The sequence below is a fragment of the Apteryx rowi genome, unplaced genomic scaffold, assembly GCF_003343035.1.
Source record: "Apteryx rowi isolate R43461 unplaced genomic scaffold, aptRow1 scaffold_254, whole genome shotgun sequence".
Taxonomy (NCBI): Eukaryota; Metazoa; Chordata; class Aves; order Apterygiformes; family Apterygidae; genus Apteryx; species Apteryx rowi.
Genome location: NW_020448908.1, coordinates 957,805 through 976,912, shown reverse-complemented (window position 1 = coordinate 976,912; position 19,108 = coordinate 957,805). Strand labels below are relative to the sequence as shown.

Here is a 19,108-nt window from a genome sequence, read left to right as displayed (position 1 = left end):
TCCACCTGCCGCCGCCGCCGCGCGCGCGCGGGCCGCCCTGAGGCGAACGGCGGCCGCGGCCGGTTCCGGCCGGTTCCGGCCAGGGTCGTTGGCGCCGCGGCAGCGCCTCCCGCCCCGCCGCTCTGAGGGGGTGGGGTGGGGGGGGGTCAACGCCAAAAGCGGCTGGTGGGGGCCGGGGTCGCGGTCTTTGGCCGCCTGTAAAGTGCCTCCGTGCAGCTCCCGCTCGGCGTAAAAATCGGGGCGCGACAGCTGCCAGCGGAGACGTTTCAGCCTTGGTGGCATCGAGCGACGGCAGCCGCCGCGGCGTGGGGAGGCCAAGGCTTCCTCAAAGAGCCGTTTTTAGAGGTGGCGATGGGCCGGCTCACCATCCCCGCTGGCCTAAAGCCCCCCTTGAAACGGGGCCCTTCTCCCCAAACGGTCACTTCAGTGGCAGCTTTGTGTCGCTTTCCCTCTTTTTTCCCATTACGGCGCTTGGGGAAGGAGGAATTCACCTGGCGGCTTGCTTCGCAGAGCCCCGGGAGAGGGTATCACCACAGAACCCGGTCCAAACACACATTCCAAACTTCTGGTTGTCCTTCTCCAGTGGGATCCGGCATTCGATGCCTTTTCCTCCTTTGACAAACATCTGTGCTTTGTCATTGAGCTAAGCCGTTACAACGCGTTTCCTGGCAACTTCCAATAATTTTGTCCGACGCTGACTTTCACCCGCTTTCTGCAAGATACTGAGTTACATAAACTCTTACAATCCACCTTCTCAACTCCTAAAATGCTTGGCAAAGGGGCAGATACTCTTCTTTCGAATCTTTGCCTCGCCACCCTCGGCTTACACCAGATCTCACTTTTGTGTTACATTTCTTGCTCAATGGACCATTAGGGAGCAGCCGGGTAGTGGTCGGCAGAGCACCAGCGGGTCACGGCGCTTTGGCTCCTCTTTCTAGACGCTGAATTGCATTAAGAGGGCTTGCGCTGTTTTACATACTTTGTGTTAGTTTCCCTTTTTGTCGCAGGGATATTACCCAGTTGTGAACGCGAGGAGGAAGGGTCTATTTTGGTGTGGCTCACTCTCTGAAATGCTTTGAGGTTTCTCAGGTGGACGGGTTGCGGTTGGTGGGCTGCTAAGGGTACATTCTTCTAAATTATGTGAGTGTAAACAATATTACCTGTGTAAGAATAACCTACATCTCAGCATTTGCAAAGTATTTAAATGCGGAGATGAAAAGTCCTGTTTAACTGGTGATGCTTTCTCTGTGATTACTGTAGCAAGAGAAAATGTGCATCTGCACAGCACATTAGCTGTTGATTGAGCCTGCTCATGTGTCAGAACTGCCATCGCAGGACCTCTTTCCCCCACATGCCTGTTCTTGCTCTCAGCTCATTTTCTCAAATGAATGCTTCTACTTACAGGTGCAGAGGAGACATGAAACTTAGTGACCTGATCATTTTTCTTCAGAATCCTTCAGGAAATGAGGACAGCTCAGAAATGGAAATACACAATAAAAGTATGCATTCTGTGCTTGCAGATGAACCTGCCCTATGACTATTCACTTTGCATGCAGCACATACAGCCAAACATCATCTAGACAGCTTGGGCTATGTGGAATTTATAATGTGACTGTAATAGCAACCTACTTTTGCTTGCTCACTTATGTTCTCATCGCCTTTCAAATAATAATGATATCAGCTTACAGATTGGCACAGAAGGATTAAAGGCTACAGATTTATTATCTTTCAGTAAAATACTATTTTTAGTTTCTAATTACTGATTAAGAACATCAGTGTGCAATCTTTTCAGCATCTTTCCCATACCGTCACTGCTACATATTCATCTTGCTACAGTACACTAGGTTTGCAATCAGATAAACCAACAGTAGCAATGTGGGCTCTCAGAAACTAAGCCAGCACCTGTTTGCTCATTTTATTAGCTGCACTACATGCTCTTTGCTAATTTCTGACTCAAGAAACTGTCCTGGAGTCATTAGTTTGATACATTAAATACTACATCCTTCTTAGACAATATTTACACTGCTTTCTCCCTTCATCTTCCGTAAGTGTTTGACGTTTTATTTGAAACAACTTGTAACTAAGCAGTGATAAGTATCTGCTATGACCTGTGACGCTTAAGGACTTTTGGGGTTCATTTCTGAATCCTCCTATGAAAATAAATACAGAGAGCCTTGAAATAGGAGGTATTTACCTATTTGACCCCAGAAAAATTTATTTTTTTTTTATTTTTATTTGAATATGGAAGGTGGCTTTGTAAAATGGCTCAGTCTTCTTGTCCCCCACCTACCGAAAGGGTCAGAAACAGACTACTTTATCACTGTATTCAGGTAGTTTTCCCCTGCTTGAGTTAAAGCTAAGACAGGCTGAGCTGATTTCTGTCTCTTTTAGGCACCAGTAATACAATTCTTCACAAAGTCTTACCTCCAGGGCCTGTTAAGTGCAGATGCACTGAACCAACAGTCTGCACACTGCYGTTGGAGCTCAGTCACATCTCTCTATCAACTACTACGTGTGAAGAGAGAACTCAGACTTGCTGCCAGATCTCCGAGGAACTGAGTTTACTCAAAGGTTGCCATCTTGAAAATTCCCTAGGTGAACAGCATTTCCTTGCAAAAATTAGGGAGGAAAAGGTTCTGGTTGGGATCCAGCTCATCTTGCCCTATTTTTGAGTAAGAATTGATTTGTCAAGCCTGCTTTCCTGCTCACAAGTTCTCACCATGCAGCATGTACGTTACTCAGCCTCCTGTCCTTTGAAGATGAAGAAGAGTTGCCATTGAAGCCAACAATAGCCGAGTCTCTGCATCACTGGCAGGATGTTGCTGTAAAGGTTACAGAAYTGACTTCTTAGTGACTAGCCCTAAAGCCAAGTATACAGGAGAACTGACCTTGGGAAATTTATCTCATCCTGTTTGCAGTCGCACAGAACTATTTGCCAAATCTCTTAATACAAAATATTTCACGTCATGGATTGACAAAGTTCCTTTCTTACCCTTCCTTCCGTCCACACCAAATCCRACAAGCAATTACTCTCCTCTTGATGGAAAAAAGCTCGGAGGAGGAAGATCTGGTCACTTTACGTGCTAAAGAAAAGTCCCATTTTTCTGCTGTTGAAACAGGAAACCTTGTCAGATCCTTYTGGACAGTTGTATTGTTGCAAATATAACCTCTGCTCAAGGTGAGAATGGCAGAGGGCATCTCTCTGCCACATGGAGCCCAGAGAAAGTGGAGATGAAGGATGCAAAAGAAATCATTGCTGTTCGTGGCCTACTGCAATGCTGCCTCCTTGTATCTTTAGTTATTGTCCAGTTTCTGGTTTTGTCCAGTTTACATTTTTGGATGTCACTGAGGGGAATGCAATATTCAACTTAATTTCCGCTCCTTATAAAAACACTTATGTTCTAATTCAGCATCAAACTTTTTTCAACTCAAGATGTTGCTGTTTTTTTGTTTTTTTTTTTTTTGGTTTTGATGCAAATACACATCCAGCCTTGTATAGTATAACCRCCTTCAGACCCCTCCAGCCTCCTCATCCACTGCCCCCTCCACTGTTCTTTCCTCAGCTTCTCACAACCCACTTAAGCAAACGCCGCATCTGGTTCGCACAACCTCCTCCACTGCTGCCAGGCATGTTCTTCTCCATCAACAGCCACAGGCAAGTTAGCAGCTGCAGCAGCAGTCACACTCACTACGCAGTATGGGCATGCCATGCCCCAGGCCACCAACTGGCTACACCAGTTCTAATCTACGGCACACCTTTTATTTATAATGCACATTTTTGCTGATCCAGAATCTAATTTGGAGGTACAGCCTTCTGGGCAGCACAGCAGCAAACCATAACCATATGCACCACGCTGCTTTATCTGAGTTTCTGCATTTTGGTAACTTTTAGTTACCATTCTGATAACCAGTTTGTTCCGTAGCTAGGAGACACACCCAAGTGCTTTGTAAATGTTACAAGTCAGGCGTACCTAATCCATTATTCACTAACTGCTGCTGCTTCCCACTTCATCTCCTACTAGGATGTAGTGCTCATGACAGAAATGTCGCAGTGGTCTCATGTGACAGGTGGTGTTGATTTAGCTACGTCAGTTTTTAATGTCACTCTTGTTCAGTGGGAACACACGCTGCGTGCAGAACAAGCCTCGGCAATGTGGCAGAGCCTGATCGCAAGAACAATGAGCCAATCTTGCACGGAGCTGTAGGGCTCTGAAACGGCAGCAGCACACTACAGTAGAGCAAGACATTTGATTATTGTTTTCTGCTCCTATCTGCTATATTATCATGATTGAAATAGATTTTTTTAAAGATAATATTGGCATTTTTTCCCATGTTTATAACTACTAGTCTTAAGACATTGATTTTTGAGGTATCATTTCAGTTTTATAGCAGAGGTAWAGGGAACAGAAGTGACTTGCCCAGTATCACACAGTGAGCAAAGATTCAGGAACAGAACCTCAGTCTGTCACTCCATCATTTTCACTCTTTTACAAGGATACCCAGTTAGCAGAATAGTTACCAGTTTTGGAAGGCTGCTCACAGCCTATTAAATCTAATACACAGTGTCTTTGTTAGATAAAGCCAAGGGAACATATGCCCAAAACAAGCCTAAATATTCATTACCCAGCCACAGGAACCATTGTATACAACATTCTGCTCCTACCATTCATGCATCCTTACTGACAGCCTATATACTCTAAAAATCCTTCTAAAGCAAATCTAGCTGCGTTTGAGGATACAGCTCAAAAATTAAATATTATATAGAGAGTCTGCTGCCAAGAATGTTTGCCAGAAAAGCTTAGACTGATCCATAGTTTCTGTTGCTGCCAGGCTCAAAAACTGCTGCATTCACCGGCCTGACATGACCTAAGTCTCCAAAAGATTATTTTTTTTTGTTACTTACTGTCTGAAAGTAGGTAGTCTGCCAAAAGCCAACCAAGGCCCAGCCCTACGCCTGATAAACATCTCTCCATTTGGATTTCCCAAGCTTTTGCGAAAGTTAAGCAATTCTCACTTCACAATGTTTGCAACTTTCAGAAAGCCATTTCTATATATAACAGTATTCTGTGAAGCACATCAGAGCACTATGCGATGAAACGGAGTTGCAGGCTAAAGTWGCAGATCATACAACCACCATCCATACATTAGTCAAAAATAAAAGTTGTCAGTCCATCTATGAAGTGTCACAAAGTCTTGCCTGATTGTTTATTCTAAATACTACTGGCAGAGATCTTCAAAGTGTTCTTGAATTACTATTAACTACTAAATGAACGCAAGAAAAGCAAAGATTGCAACCGCCAACTGACAAAGCAGTCATTGTGTGCAGGGAGATTGCTGGTCACTGAGGCAATTAATCCATTTGGTTTGCCAGTTCAGAAGGTAACATTCTTCCACTGGGGCAGAGGCAACCAGTCTCCGTGGCAGCGCTTGAGGTACTACGCTTAATGGTCACGCTAGATATCATAAAAGGTGTTAGTAGTTACAGCATTCAATTTCAGTTCTGGCAGTTTACCCTTCAAAACATGAAATGTCAATGGTCAGAAGTTAAATAGGATTTGGTTCTGAAATGATTTCTTAACAGGCTCCTTTGTAAAGGAACTGCTGTTGACTTGGAGGGCTGAATGTTTGCTTGGGGACAAGCTATTACTAGTAGTTCCAGGTCTTTCCAATTGAGTTCCCGATTTATAAGTGGCAAAAAGTTATTGCCAACACATGGCTGCTAGCAAAACTCAGCTTAAACTTTCCTGCAATGATGCACCAAGTCTTTTGCAAGCCGGAAAAAAACAGTTTATTTCAAGTAATAACAGGGAAAACGTTGTAGACAATGATGCAGCATTAATGTTATATCATTCCAATAACACTCAAAAAAAATCCCAGTACTAAGTTCAACCTCTGCTCTAAAAGAAGAGCTCAGCACTGCAGGGAAAATAGTAAACAATCAGAATTAGAAAATAATGCTGTGACCCAGCATTCACTAATGAAACATAGTAAAARGTCAGACATTACAGTTCAAGAAAAAGTTCTGGGAGAAGTAGAAACCTCCATAAATTAATTGCTACAACCATAAATTTCTCTAAGAGTTTATCATAAGAGATTGCTCAAACTGCATATTGCACAGATGAGTAGCTAGAAGAAGCAAAAGCTGCACTTTGTAGCATAATCAGTCATTTGATAATGCATAAATGACTGGCATACTACACTGTGTACACATCCAGTTAAATAATAAAAAATACTTTGTGTAGAAACGTTAGTATCTACATTAACATAGTTGCTTTTGTAAAGAACAAGCAGTAATTCTGAAATATTCAGTTCTGTGCTGAACCAGTCATAGGAGCTCCATTGTTGTGACAAACAGAGCTTTTCCTCTTCTTTAATCCAAAGCTGCTCTGGAAGGCCTAAACTACCCCATCTAGCGGTTCAAAACAGCAATAGAAATGCCAAAGGAACACTCTGGAATTGTCTTTTGCTCCTCACTTCTCAGTATGTGAAACACTGTACACATTTAAATATCAACACTTGAATAACACTCCTAGAAACTATAGCCCACAAGGCATAATGTTTTGCTTCTAGCTTACCACAAACACTTGAAAATGGCTCTCACACAGTCATCATAAACCTTGCTTTACTTCGAGCCCTTGTTTCTCCAGTAGTAACTGTTTTTATTTAAAGTATTCATTCCGATTTATTTCATCTCTGCTTTACAGCAGTGATCTCTCAGGAATACAATTTTGACACAAACACTCTTGACCAGAACAGTCTGTCTCAAAAAATAATAGCTGAATATTTTATTTATTTATATCTTGAAGACACCAGCTTCCTCTGCCCTCGTTTTACAGTGAAACAATATTCACACAGGTGAGATCTGAACCATATGGAGGGTGCTCTGTGTACGGCTCCACAGTGCAAGGGTCACAGCCTATTCTTGATACAACAGCATCGATATAACAGACAATGACTCACTGAGAACATTCGTGCATACAAAAAGGGAAGCAAACACTTCCTGGGGCTTCAGCCCTTCTGTAGTAACTAAACTGAAGACAACTGCAATAACAAACACCCATCTGGGAAGGCGGCAAGCCTGAGATTAGTTTTACCTGTCACCAACTCTCTGAATCTCAGCCAGGCTAGCAACTCAATGGTGGCGTTCTCTTCCTACACCCTAGGGTGGTTTACACGCATAACCTTTGTAATTAAGTATCCTGTCTGCGGCATGGTCCTGGTTCAGTACAGGAGAGCTGTAAACACAGGAAAAATCATGAGACTTCAACTGACTTATTTAAATTTGTATTGAGTAAACTCCTTTTAGAGGAGTCATAGTGTTTGACACAACTGCATTTAAAAACACAGAGCAGAGCACCTATCTAAGAACTTTTTAGGAGCTCAGTGTAATCTGCCATCTTTATCCCAGTTCTTTTCTCAAGAAATAGGCAACAAAATTAACTAAGTAAAAGAAATAACCAAATATCCAAGCCCAGCAAATCTTCCCCATGAAATCGTTCACTGAATCCAGTGATGGCACAAGAAAGAGATGCAACGGTAGGCCTTGGATGACCTCTTTTGGGACATGATAGGTGGCAGATTGTCAATAATTAATTTCATTGCAAGGTAGCATGTATCATACCAGGCAAACTTTCCAACTGTCACTTCTGGCAGTTGTAAAAAATCATTTTAGTTTGGGGAAAATTCTGATAAAGAGGATCATACTGATGAATATAAAACAAACTACAATCAGCATTATCCAAAGTAGCCAGTTGACTGATTTCTTTGCGTGCTGTTCAAGGCGGTCAGATTCATCCTTGAGCTTCTCAAAGTTCTGGTCTGCCATTCTGAGAGAATGTGATAAAGTCTGGGGAACAAAGAGAACAAATGGTGCGTCAGTAGACGTACAGAGAGAAGAAAATGCACTAAGGCTGACCAGCAGGTAGGTCAAGCGCTGACGCAACCTGAACACTGAGAGCTCTCTTTTCAGTGGAGACGACTGCACTACCTGTGACTGAGTTGTAAAAACAAGGTCCTTACAAATGGGTCTAGGACTTAATTTTAAAAAAAGTTCTGATTTTCAAAGTGAAGCACCAGCAGTTCCACAAATACAGTAACATTTATAGAAGCTTACCAGCTCCCGAAGTCAGACCCCTTTCAGCTTCAATCAGATTTGAAAGTTCTGACCACTTATTTCTTGCAACAGAGGAAAAGTTCAACTGTCCTATAGAAGGCAGACAGGTATTGCCTGCAACCTTCCCTACTCTAATCCCATCTAAAAGCAAATTACATGCATTGTAATTAATACATCAGCACTTCAGTCTTCTACATGGCTAAACTGGGAGCCTACCACTGTAATACGCGTTACCTGGTTATCTTGTTTTATCACGTTCTGTGCAGCCAGAGTGTTGTTTTTCAGACTGCGAGCCAAACTTAGCATTTCTTCAGCTAACTTCTCCTGCATATCCTGATGGCGTTGTAACACAGCATCTAGCTCAACTGCAGACTGCTTCTCATCAGATGCAAGGCCTCTGCAAGAACACAAGGGAAAAAGTTGGAGATTCATACTTCTTGGTGAGTTGTTCTCCCAATGTTTCCCCAGGTTGTACATCTCTCAACAAGACAAAAAGAATAGTTAAGCCAGCTGAAGCCATTCATAGTTAGATTTCTACAAACAGGCACTAGATTTCACCCAAATGGAAGTAAATCTATGATTAAAAGAGCTTTGGGAAAGCAGTTTCCCAAGCATGAATCATCAGAACGTGAAACTTTGACTTACTTCCGCTTCCTTACATTCAACTCCTCAGAATCTGGGAGGAGGAAAAGAGAAAAGAAAGAGTTAAATATGTATGAAAGAAGATTATAAATTCCCACGCAATCACAAGCTGAAGAAACAAATCTTCTGTAAGGGATTTTTAGATGTCCAAAACTTTATTCCTACTTGGCCCTCTACATCAGCCAGATTTCAAATGCCTACCTGCTTTCCCCAGGGAAAAGACAACACCTAACATCATACATATGGTTGGGAGCAAAAAAACAAAACAAAAAAAAGAAACCCCCACACAGATGAGTCACATCCCTGAGGGCATGGTATAAGCTTGTGTGTCCTGGTGTTCTCTTTCAGGACACATTAGGCTGGCCTAGCTCCAGCCACTTTAATAGGAACTATAGAAACGGTAAATTAATTCCTACTGGTTCCCTACATGAATAACACGGTTGACTATTTAAGAGAAATTGAACATGTGATTTGGTCTGAGCAGAAGGAACAGGAGCAATTATAAGCCTAAATTGTCCTGGCTAGTTCTATAATTAGAATGTCTGCTTCTGCATGAATTCTAGCAAAATGGGTTCCTGCAAATCCCTGCTGCTGTACCGATCATGGCACTTGTGCCTTCACCTACTTTAGCGTGTTTTATTTGCTATCTTGGAAATAAGAGTTCCAAGACTGCGAGCTGCTAACTTAAGGTACACTTTGTCTACACTGACTTTCCTCTCTTCCTCTCCCTGCAAGACTCAGATCATCCAAAGTGAGAAAAAACAACAGCTTACGCTTACCATTGATAGCCAAGGGATCCTGGGGAGGCAGAAAGAGAAAAGAAACAGAAGATTATAGAAGGCCATTGAAAAGGCACACACAATATGATCAAAGACAGTCTCCCAGTCCCAGCATAGTCCCTGTGCCTGGTTAGCCAAACAAAAAAAAAAGCAGACTCCCCACCCAGCCCGAGACACATCTGAGGCACAGCTACCAAGGGCAGCTGAATGCCACAAAAGACAATCTATAAACTAGCAATAAAGAAATAGCAGCACCAGAACATACTGTACCAAGCAGCTCACTCCTCATCTTGCCTGTGCAACGAGCCTTTGTCTGCAGATGAACTGTTCTGGTGGCTGGGGTTCTCTCTTTGATCGTTGTAGGGGTACGTCCAGGGGCCAAGAACTGATTAGCCAGTGCCTTTTCAGTTGATGATGACTAAAAGCAGGGGAAAAAGCAAGAAAAAGTCATGATCATCACAACCAGCAGAGTGAGGTCACCTGGATGTGTGACCAACAAGGATTCAGGGAGTACTTCCACAGCTGCTTCCTGCAGAACAGTGACATAAGTCTGGAAAACAGCACTGACTGTATCCAGACTAACTGCAGCACAGATTATCGGCCTCTCATAGCTCTCCAGATGTGCATGGTGCCATACAAAAGACATGTTAAACCAAACGGACAATGCCTGCCACTATACCTCACATCACAGAAGGAAGGAGGACAGACACAAGACATATTCTAACGTATTTTTGAAAAGGAGTTGTGAATTTCATATGCTACTTTCTTTTTTTAAAAAAATAAAACCCAAAGTATTTATTCATAGTTTTACAAATTGTCTGATAAGATTATAACAAGTGTTATTTTGAGAGAAAAAATATAGACAGAAACAAGACAATATGATAAACGTAAGTGGAGAGTACTTCTTAGAGTCTTTTCAAGCTGAAATAATATATCTTACCAATTTTTCAGCTTCTAAAAGTCCCTTGAGGAAGTCCACTTTGCGGGAGTATTCATTCAGCAGTTCTGGGGCAGGCTTGCTGCAAGAATTGGGGGAAAGAGAAAAAACAATGAAAACCAGAAATCATCAGCATTTTCTATTGTTCAGGAAGCTTCCAGAAGAAACACATCTTCAAGGAAGCATCTTCTAGGAAAAACAGGCGCAAGCCAGGAACGCTCTTGCATTTGGGCCCCGGCAAACGGCCTTTTCGTGACACCACAGGCAGGGACAGGTCGGGACACGGACCCTGCGCCCAGAACCACCTCCGTGACTTCGAGGGCTGCGTGGCACCTACTCTGCCGGTGCAGTTTTCCCCTCGCTGAGGCTCGTTTCCACAGCGAAGCGTAAGCGCCGCCTCGGTGTTGGCGGGCTGCGCCTGTCCCGCTGCGGGGAGCCCAAGGCGGCCACCAAGGACCCTGCTGGTCCAGCCCAGAGGGTCGGGGAGCGTCTCACCTGGACTGCTTCTTCAGCCCGCGCAGCATCTCCTCGAGAGCCGCCACGTACTGCGGGGAAAGAGGCCTCGTGAGCGCCCGCCCTAAGGAGAGACGAGGCGTCCGGCCCTCAGGGGCCACTCAGCGCCTCAGGGAGGCGAAGCGCCGCTGCCGGCAGGGCTCGCCCCGCTCCGCGCCTCACCTTCTCCAGCCGCCACTCCTCGGGGTCCCGCCGCTCGGCCGCCAGCGCCTCGCACCGGCTCAGCAGCCGCATCAGGTTCAGCTCCAGCCGCGTCGCCGCCATGGCCGCCGCGTCGCCGCCGGAAGGCGCCTTCAGCGCCGCTTCCGGGGCGGCGGGCGCCATCTTGGGGCGGGGCGCGGGGCGGGGCGGCGGCCGTGTGGCGAGGCAGCGAGCGCCTTGCCCCGCCCTGCTCCCGGTGACGTTTTATTAAAAAAAATCGCAAGTTTGAAAGAAAAACAAGGGGGAAAGAGCGAGCTGCGGCCAGGGGCCCCTGTGGCTGGCGCTGGCTGGAGCGGGCACAGCAGGGGCTGTGACTAAAGCTCCCACGGGCGTCGATGCTKCGCCTTCACCGCTTTGAAATTGGAGACTCTAGTGATTTAGACCAATTCCGCACAGGGTTTGGGCACAGCTGGCCGTTTTGAGGCATTTTAGGTGCTGCTGCGCCTCGCCCTCGGGGACGTCCCCGCACAGAAACGACCTGCGGGATGCGGGACCGGGCCGGGCGCAGCAGCRCCGCTCCTGCAAAGAGCACCGAAACGCTTCGCTGGGACGCAGCTTGCTGTTAGCACTTCCTCGGAGCAACAAAGACACACGATTCCTAAGAATTTGTTCCCTAGAAAAGGCAGACACTGGCAAGAGGACACAGATAACCTAACACATGTATTTTTAAAAAGTGCAATGTATTAATAAACGTTTTTAGATATTTTGGTCTCGGTTAAGGCTATTACAACAATAACAGTTCTGTAAACCACACAGAAAGTTGTCATAAAAACATAAAAAAAAAATTAAGGCAACGCACATTGACCCAAATTCACCGTTGGTCCTGTTAGAGTCCATTGTAAGGCAAATACAAAAAGGCACGGCAGCAGAATCGGGGCCGTTAACTTCTTCCTGTACACTCCATCCATGTGTTTTACTCAATGTAGATTTATGTTCTACTTTCTTTGTAGGGTTTTAATTTAAAGTGAGGAATATTATTTGTTTTAAACAACCTTGTTTAACCCTTACAGTACTGTACATTTCCAGACTGCCTCTGTAGCAGCCACTTAAAAGAACATGAACAAGTTCACAGCCTTCAAAGGGTTAAAGCCAAAGCTGCAGTCAACTTCGAAAAGAATCCAGACAGCTTAAATATTTCACTTCTCTGTACAGGGAATGTGAGAGTACGGGTCTGAAAACCTCCGTTTTACTTTTGCTGTTGGTTCATATTCGTCCAAAAGTTCCTGAGCATGGGCCATTGCAGACCCTTGTGCAATGTATACAGAGTGGATTTTATCAGTTCGCCTTGCTGGCTGCTCCCTTCGTCTCACAATTATTTGAGACTCTTCATTAGCTGAAGTCCTGCCCTGGGATTCTGTACACTTGAAAATCCCAGGAGGAAGTTTTATATTTGCTGTTGGCATCACTGGAGTTCGACGGGGCACTTTAATCTTGGCCAGTGTTAATGATGATCTGCGTCTTGAAGCCAGGGATGCAAGGGAAGAATTTGAAGAGGCTTGCGAAAGAGAAGACACCCTGCAAGTGTCTTTGGCAGGCATACTGGCGCTCCGAGCATGGCAGCGTAATCCAGAAAAAGTAATTCCTTTAAAGAAAAAAAGATATTTAGATGCTAAAGACATGCATAAAAAAGGGACTTGACACAAGCAACTGTGACCAGATAGCATATGGTCACCTGGCTGTATGCAGTAAAGTAGGTAGAATAAAAAAAACAAAAGCACACACTACCTTAATACTGACCTTCGGTATCCATCCGTCCTGTTCTATCCTCTAGCAGGCTCTCTGTGCTTGCAGAGGTCTCAGAGTCTACATTTTCCTCATCAGAGCCTCTCTGATCAAGCTCAGGTAATCGATAGGTTATATCTTCCCTACATCAAAATACAGATTGTAGCACTCCAGGAGACAATGTCTCAGACATGAGCAACTTTAAGCAGCACAGATTTTAGAAGTAAACTTTCCTGCATCTAGTCATTGAGTAATAATTCTCATGGCATTTTCCTTTCCACCTCATAAAAGTCTATAGAATATAATTAACTAGATCATTTTGGACAAAAAGGTATACTGCTTTACTATCTGTATTACCTCCAAAGGCAGAGGGCATGAGGTACAGAGATAAAGGGCTTTCAAAGCTGTGACTTACTTTTCTTCTTTTATTGACTGTATGCGATCAATGAGAATCTCCTTTTCCCGGTTATCAGCTTCAGAAGCTTCCTCCTCTTCACGCAGTGAGCCTAGTTCTGAGTCGTTGCTGTCACCTCCTTTGGCCTGTGGGTTTTTATTCTGCAAGATAAATTTGTGTGTTGCACTTCACAGGCATAGGAAGCTATACAAGTCTGGATTGTTTGCTAGTTGCAAGGTGACAGAAATGAATAGGCCAAATGAAGGGCTGATGGAATTGATGAAGAGCTGTTAGTTATCCATACAAATGTTTCAAAAGGTAATAGACAGAAAATTTTATATTCACCTGATTTCTGGGGTTTTATTACCTTTTTTTTTTTTTTTTGAAGCATAATAGTAACTTGATTTGCCAGCCCCTGTTTAATTTTAGTAGTTACTTATAAGTAACATTATTACATCTAATACAAGTTAAGTTCAGAATGCCTATAAAATGTTAAAGCCAGGACAGAACGTGTCAGCAGCACTACATGCAGTCTGGGGAGGAAGTTGCACCAATACATGCAGTCTTGATTGTTCAAAACAATATTTAAAACCAAGTTAAACGTGTAGTAGGTTTTTTAGTCATGCAATAGTACTGTAGAAGAATGAACCATGCACCCTGAACACAGGCAGTGTACCTACCAGCATCCCCTCATAAGGGGAAGAAAACCCAAGTTTTACAGGCCAGAGCTAGAGAGAGATGGAGACCAAATTCACTATCACATGACTACCGATCAGTTTTTTGTTTTTTTAATCAGTGCATAAAAAAAAGAAAGGGGGGGGGGAAGCATATCCAACCTAATAGAACACAGAATATTTTTGTCCACCACCCACCTCTGAAGTGAAGGAACTCCTTTGCCATGTAACAGGCTCAGCAATCTTAATTCTACTAATGGAGTTGTAAGGGAATAGATTTATACCACTACAGGAGAGGATATTCCTCCCACCTTCATTTAGCAAACTGAGACTCCAGTACAGCTGTGCATTTAGCTCTTACCTACAGCTTTGGCCAAGTGCAAATCCTTTTTCTCATTATCCCACCACTGATCTTTGACTTACTGAATGGGATAGGGTAAATAAGCAGCACATCCCCTCCCAGGAACTTGGTGGGATGCTTTCTCGTGGATGGTGTGGTTCTGCGGCTTATTTCAACACTTACTGTATTCTGCCGGAGCAATGAGAGTCGTCGAAAAGCAATGCTCTCGGCTGCTTCCAGCTGATTTATTTCATCCATTTTTATCTTGTACTTCCTTATCTGTTCCTTTATCAGCATCTCTACACACCTGGACAAAAGGCCAAGAGTTTAATGAGCAACCTTGTGCTATATAAGCTCTGGGGACAACCATGGTGGGATGAGATGCCTCACCAAAGCATGGAGATATCAAATCCTGTCCTTTAACATATCTGGCTTGGGAATGTTTGACACACACACGTGGATGGCCCGCAATAGAAATCTCCCAGTGCATGCTTTACAAGGGCAGCATTGCATGGTAACAGGGTAAAGGGTCCACCAAGGCAAGCAAAACAGGACACAAACTGTTACAGCTAATGGCATGTGTCTTCCTCCTCTGAGATAACCAGAGCTTCTCACACAACACTGGTAAGCAAACAGACATCATGGCTGCTAACTACTGCTGCTCCTCTACCTTTCTTCCCTGTGCTGGCACACGCTGGTGGATAGAGAACGATCTTGCAACTGCCCTTTTCCACCTCTGAGGAAAAAGCTGTCATTTTTCAAACTCTGTTTTCATTGGAGGCAGGTACAAGGCCAGCCATGCAGTGCGGATGGCGAGGGGCTTTCAGAGAGCCAGAGCTGCTGCAGGGTCAGGAGGACAGAAAGGATGAAGGGCAGAACCTTCAATTCAAGGAGCATCTCAGAAGGAATGATTCAGGGGTTTCCAAGTATGTAGGAGACAGTTTATTTCTATATCCTGCTGTTAAAATAATTATGACTTACATCTCAGCAAAATATACAATTGGCATTTAACCTCCCAGAAAAGGTTATCTTTTGCCTATCTATAATAAAAATCTACTATAAGACTTATAAATTGGAGAATTTATATGGAAAAATTATTTGTAACATTTTCTGACATGAATATTTGATAAAAGTATTGATTATGAAATTTAAGACTAAACCACACAGAGTCTCATTGTCCTGGTCAGAGTTAAAAGATTTATGCCACTCATAACTCACGCAGTAATCCCCAATGCATCAAGATAAACAAGCACTATCTTATTGTATACAGCATAAATTTGAGACAGGTGAAAGGACTCAGACAAAGGCGTATAAATTGGTGGCATTAGAAGAGTCAGAATTTAGCAACTCTTAGTCCTCGCTTTCTCAGCCTGATATGCACAAGGCTATAACAAACACAGGTGGTAGTACTGGCCTTTGCAGCAAACTGCTAAAACTTACATGGTTGTTTTTGAAACATCCTTCATGCTGGTTAAAGGGTCAGAGGTATCAGGACAACGCAAGAGGCATGGAGCAAAAACAATGGCCAGGGCATTGGGTGACATACGGTTGACATCTTCTATCAAAGCCACTCTGAAATTCAATGTGTAGAGCAAAAAAGATTTTTAAGTGCACCTTGCTAGAATATAAGCAATCTGATCAAACGTTGCCAAAGAGTTCCACAAGATGGATATGAGTAGACCCCTAAGGTGCTGAAGTACATACAATAGTTCAGTGAAATGTTTTAAAATGAATTTCACACCCACTAAATAGGTAGGTTCATGCATCAGAAAAAGGAACATGAAGCCCCCCATGCTGAGCTACTTTGGTAGTCTGGCAAATCTGGCTAGTGATTTAGTTCCTCCTCTTTAAAAATCACTTTTACCTATGTTTACAGGGCCACTCAGAAACTTCTTGAGTTCCTTAGATAAAAGCAGCCCCTTTACTTGTATCCATTTACCCCTGCTCTCAAGCTAGCACATGTGCAAGCATTTAAAATCCTTATGCAGTCCCTACCAAATACGCTAACATCCTTGGTGCACTAATGTACTCAACCACGTACAGACCACTCACCAATTCTATGAGATCTAACTTGCTTTCAAAGTTGTTCTCACCTGATTTGTTACAAACAGACCAGCTGGCAGAAGCAAGCATGCATCTATTTTTATACACAATTATCAAATTCAATTCTTTCATTCCTAAACCAGCAACACAATCCCTAAATTGACATTCAGGAGAGGGTTCAAGCTTTTAGAAAACTTCCAAGAGGGATTCAAAAAAGCCACACACACACGTGCCAAAATAAAAGGGCCAAAAAAACCCAACCCAAACCAACCAACCAACAAACCCCAGCCACAACACTAAAGAACAGGTCTCAAACAGAACTGCCAAAAAGAAAAGCTCATTACTTGACCAGATGGAAGATGAGTCTCTCCAGGGTATTATGATTTGCTTGTGGAAGCTGTTCAAGGACACTATAAATGGCACAGAGTTGCTCCTGTTTTTCTGGTAGTTCTGCACAAGGTGAGAAAACACAAGATCATAATTGCTGTGCAATACCAGTGGAAAACAGCCAAGCACCTTCCAAAGTTGTATCAAACTGACTGCGGTTAGAGATTACTTTCCCAGAAGCTGCTACCTTCACTTCATTTAGCAATAGTTATGACACTCCTTCAGATGCTGCTGTTAGCAAGCACCAAGTGAGACACCAAGGTCTCCAAGGGTATTTAAGGTGCTTAACTCCCACTGGAATTAAATGAATCTAAAGGAGACTTGAGGTATGTGGATGCCTAGATCTGGTCCAGAACATGAAGGGGAAGAAAAAAGATCATGAAGAAAAACCAATTCATATGCTTGCTGTTTTTAGAATGGGCAATATAGTATAGTGACATTATGCTACAGAAAACAAATTCTGAAATGAGATTAAGCAAACTACAGGAAAAATTCTCTGAAAAATGTTTTATGTCAAAACTTTAGAGTCATTGCTGTAACTGGAAGATGTTTAGCCAACTTGAGCATCTCAGAGGTTCTTTTCCCAAATAAAGAACAAGTTTAAAAGCAAACAAACAAAAACATCGCTCCAAACATTTCTAAAACCTACCTACAGCTCGGAGAAAATCATTGTACTGTGCAGATGTCATTAATGGATCTGGTAATTCTCGTAGCCATTGCTTCAGGATCCCAGTAATAGTATGAATAGGATAATTCTCCAGTTTCACTGAATTTGGATCTGAAAAACGATATTTCATCTGGAACAGTTCATTCCTTTGATGCATACTACAGCATCCCAGAGAAGCAATACTAGAAACACTAAATTCTTTTGCCTCTGCTCACAGAATCCAAATAGTAACTCATTAAAAAAAAAAAAAAAAGTCTGCTGATAGGCATTTATCAGCTAAGTAGCTTTTGCCAGCCAATACAGACTAATACAGACTGAGCAATGAAAACATGCCCACCAAACAGCTGTTTTGAAAATATTAAAAGGTGTCAGATGCTTTCAGAATGGAAGAGAAGAGCAGGGAAAACTGATACATAAGGAAGTCAGAAGGGTGGACAACTCTGTCTGACCTGCTTGCAGCAACTGTTTCAGCTCCTTCATGCGATTCGCTGATCCTGATTTCCTGTAAATGCCTTCTGTGTAGAGGCCGTGCATCTCCACGTACTCCAGCAGCTTCTCCATGACAATGGGAACTGAATTTCTCTCACTGGTCAGGGAACTCACGCATACTCCAAAGTGACGTGGTTCCGCATCCTGTTCATTCTAGAATTGATGCAGGTCAAGCACTGTGAATACCTGTTCCCAGGCTTAGAAAATTCAGTTGTGTTTCATGCTACAGTTACCTTACATTTCCAGAAATAAGAGCTGAATGTTTTATTCTAGCTTGCTACAAGCTTTTGATCATAAGGCAAACTCCCTAAGCTGAAGCAGTATGTGAAACTTTAATTTGCAGTACATTAGATGTTTTCTTTAACAATTTGTCCAACACAGCACACATGCTCTAAAGGAGGAGTTCCCAAATTGTCTTGAGTACCATCTTTTGGAAAAAATCTGCTGTTTCTGCAGCTGCAGGGCCTTGCTCTGTGCCAGACTATATCCAGGCAGAGAAGGGAACTTAACTCTTTAAGCAATGTTTAGTCAGTGCCTGGACATCTGTTCTTCCTTTGCTGAGCAAAAAGCATGGCATTTTACGTGCACCACTTGTGGTATCAAAGCATGGAATCCCAGATCTGTAATTGGAACTCTTACCTTTTTTTCACAGGATGTGCAGATGCTCTGGATTTTGGACATGCATTTCTTGTGACAAGTCAACTTGCAAACTAGAGAGAGGAACAATTGTTACAAACAGTTCAAATCACATTAAAATGCTAAATTCTCTGCCTTACTCACCATATAACCTGCATGTACTGTTCACTAAGCCCTGTTTGTACCAGCCAAAGCTACAAGGAATCTGCGTATTTTGTCAACTAAGCGGCAAGAATGAGGTGTTTTCCACTTACCACTGCAGAGACAGGCCTTCTCCATGGGCCAGATGTAGGATGAGCAGTGTTCACACGACTGCCGAATGCTCACTTGGTAGCTTGTGAATACATGACCGTTGTGTTCTTCAATCTGGTGGGAGACAGGGAGAAACTAATGGATTATTTTGCTTCTTTTCTTTAGAAATCTACCTACCATATCTTAGGTTTTCTACTTTTTTGCAATTACAGCTGACAGCCTTGACCTTGAAACCAGATTTCACCCTAGCCTAAAGGCAGGTGGCTTTGCTGGGTTACTTCAGGACTTGCGTGCTGTGGTTAAAGTTCATCTATGCAAT

At 43.2% G+C, this 19,108-nt stretch overlaps 3 protein-coding genes across 11 annotated transcripts in view; all 3 read right to left on the bottom strand.

The window, feature by feature from the left end:
- Nucleotides 1-3,002, bottom strand: part of INSR (insulin receptor) — a 61,520-nt gene extending 58,518 nt beyond the window's left edge. Inside the window, exon 1 of the mRNA XM_026067108.1 lies at nucleotides 2,993-3,002. The gene's annotated coding sequence lies outside the window, so the exon portion shown is untranslated. The remainder of the gene's footprint in view (nucleotides 1-2,992) is intronic.
- Nucleotides 3,003-5,764: 2,762 nt separating this feature from the next.
- USE1 (unconventional SNARE in the ER 1) lies at nucleotides 5,765-11,301 on the bottom strand. Of its 2 annotated transcripts, XM_026067139.1 has the most exons (9): nucleotides 11,147-11,301; nucleotides 10,967-11,016; nucleotides 10,475-10,553; nucleotides 9,800-9,952; nucleotides 9,535-9,553; nucleotides 8,759-8,789; nucleotides 8,348-8,510; nucleotides 7,622-7,846; nucleotides 5,765-7,235 (listed from the first exon to the last, which is right to left on the bottom strand). In XM_026067139.1, the coding sequence occupies exons 1-8, from the start codon at nucleotides 11,246-11,248 to the stop codon at nucleotides 7,664-7,666; spliced, it is 780 nt and encodes a 259-aa protein (XP_025922924.1). In that variant the 5' UTR covers nucleotides 11,249-11,301; the 3' UTR covers nucleotides 5,765-7,235; nucleotides 7,622-7,663. The 2 variants fall into 2 exon arrangements, with proteins under 2 accessions (XP_025922924.1, XP_025922923.1); XM_026067138.1 differs by having other exon boundaries at nucleotides 5,765-7,846; nucleotides 11,147-11,300.
- Nucleotides 11,302-11,826: 525 nt separating this feature from the next.
- Nucleotides 11,827-19,108, bottom strand: part of MYO9B (myosin IXB) — a 45,217-nt gene continuing 37,935 nt past the window's right edge. For 3 of the 8 annotated variants that reach the window (XM_026067127.1, XM_026067129.1, XM_026067128.1), the window contains 10 exons: nucleotides 18,792-18,903; nucleotides 18,541-18,611; nucleotides 17,862-18,054; nucleotides 17,395-17,523; nucleotides 16,703-16,808; nucleotides 15,756-15,887; nucleotides 14,499-14,622; nucleotides 13,323-13,462; nucleotides 12,923-13,050; nucleotides 11,827-12,767 (listed from right to left, as the gene is read on the bottom strand). In XM_026067127.1, the coding sequence (XP_025922912.1) occupies nucleotides 12,322-12,767; nucleotides 12,923-13,050; nucleotides 13,323-13,462; nucleotides 14,499-14,622; nucleotides 15,756-15,887; nucleotides 16,703-16,808; nucleotides 17,395-17,523; nucleotides 17,862-18,054; nucleotides 18,541-18,611; nucleotides 18,792-18,903 (1,581 nt within the window). In that variant the 3' untranslated portion in view covers nucleotides 11,827-12,321. Of the gene's footprint in view, nucleotides 12,768-12,910; nucleotides 13,051-13,322; nucleotides 13,463-14,498; nucleotides 14,623-14,985; nucleotides 15,274-15,755; nucleotides 15,888-16,702; nucleotides 16,809-17,394; nucleotides 17,524-17,861; nucleotides 18,055-18,540; nucleotides 18,612-18,791; nucleotides 18,904-19,108 lie in introns of those variants that run through there. The other 5 variants (XM_026067130.1, XM_026067131.1, XR_003253721.1 and 2 more) reach the window with 4 other exon arrangements.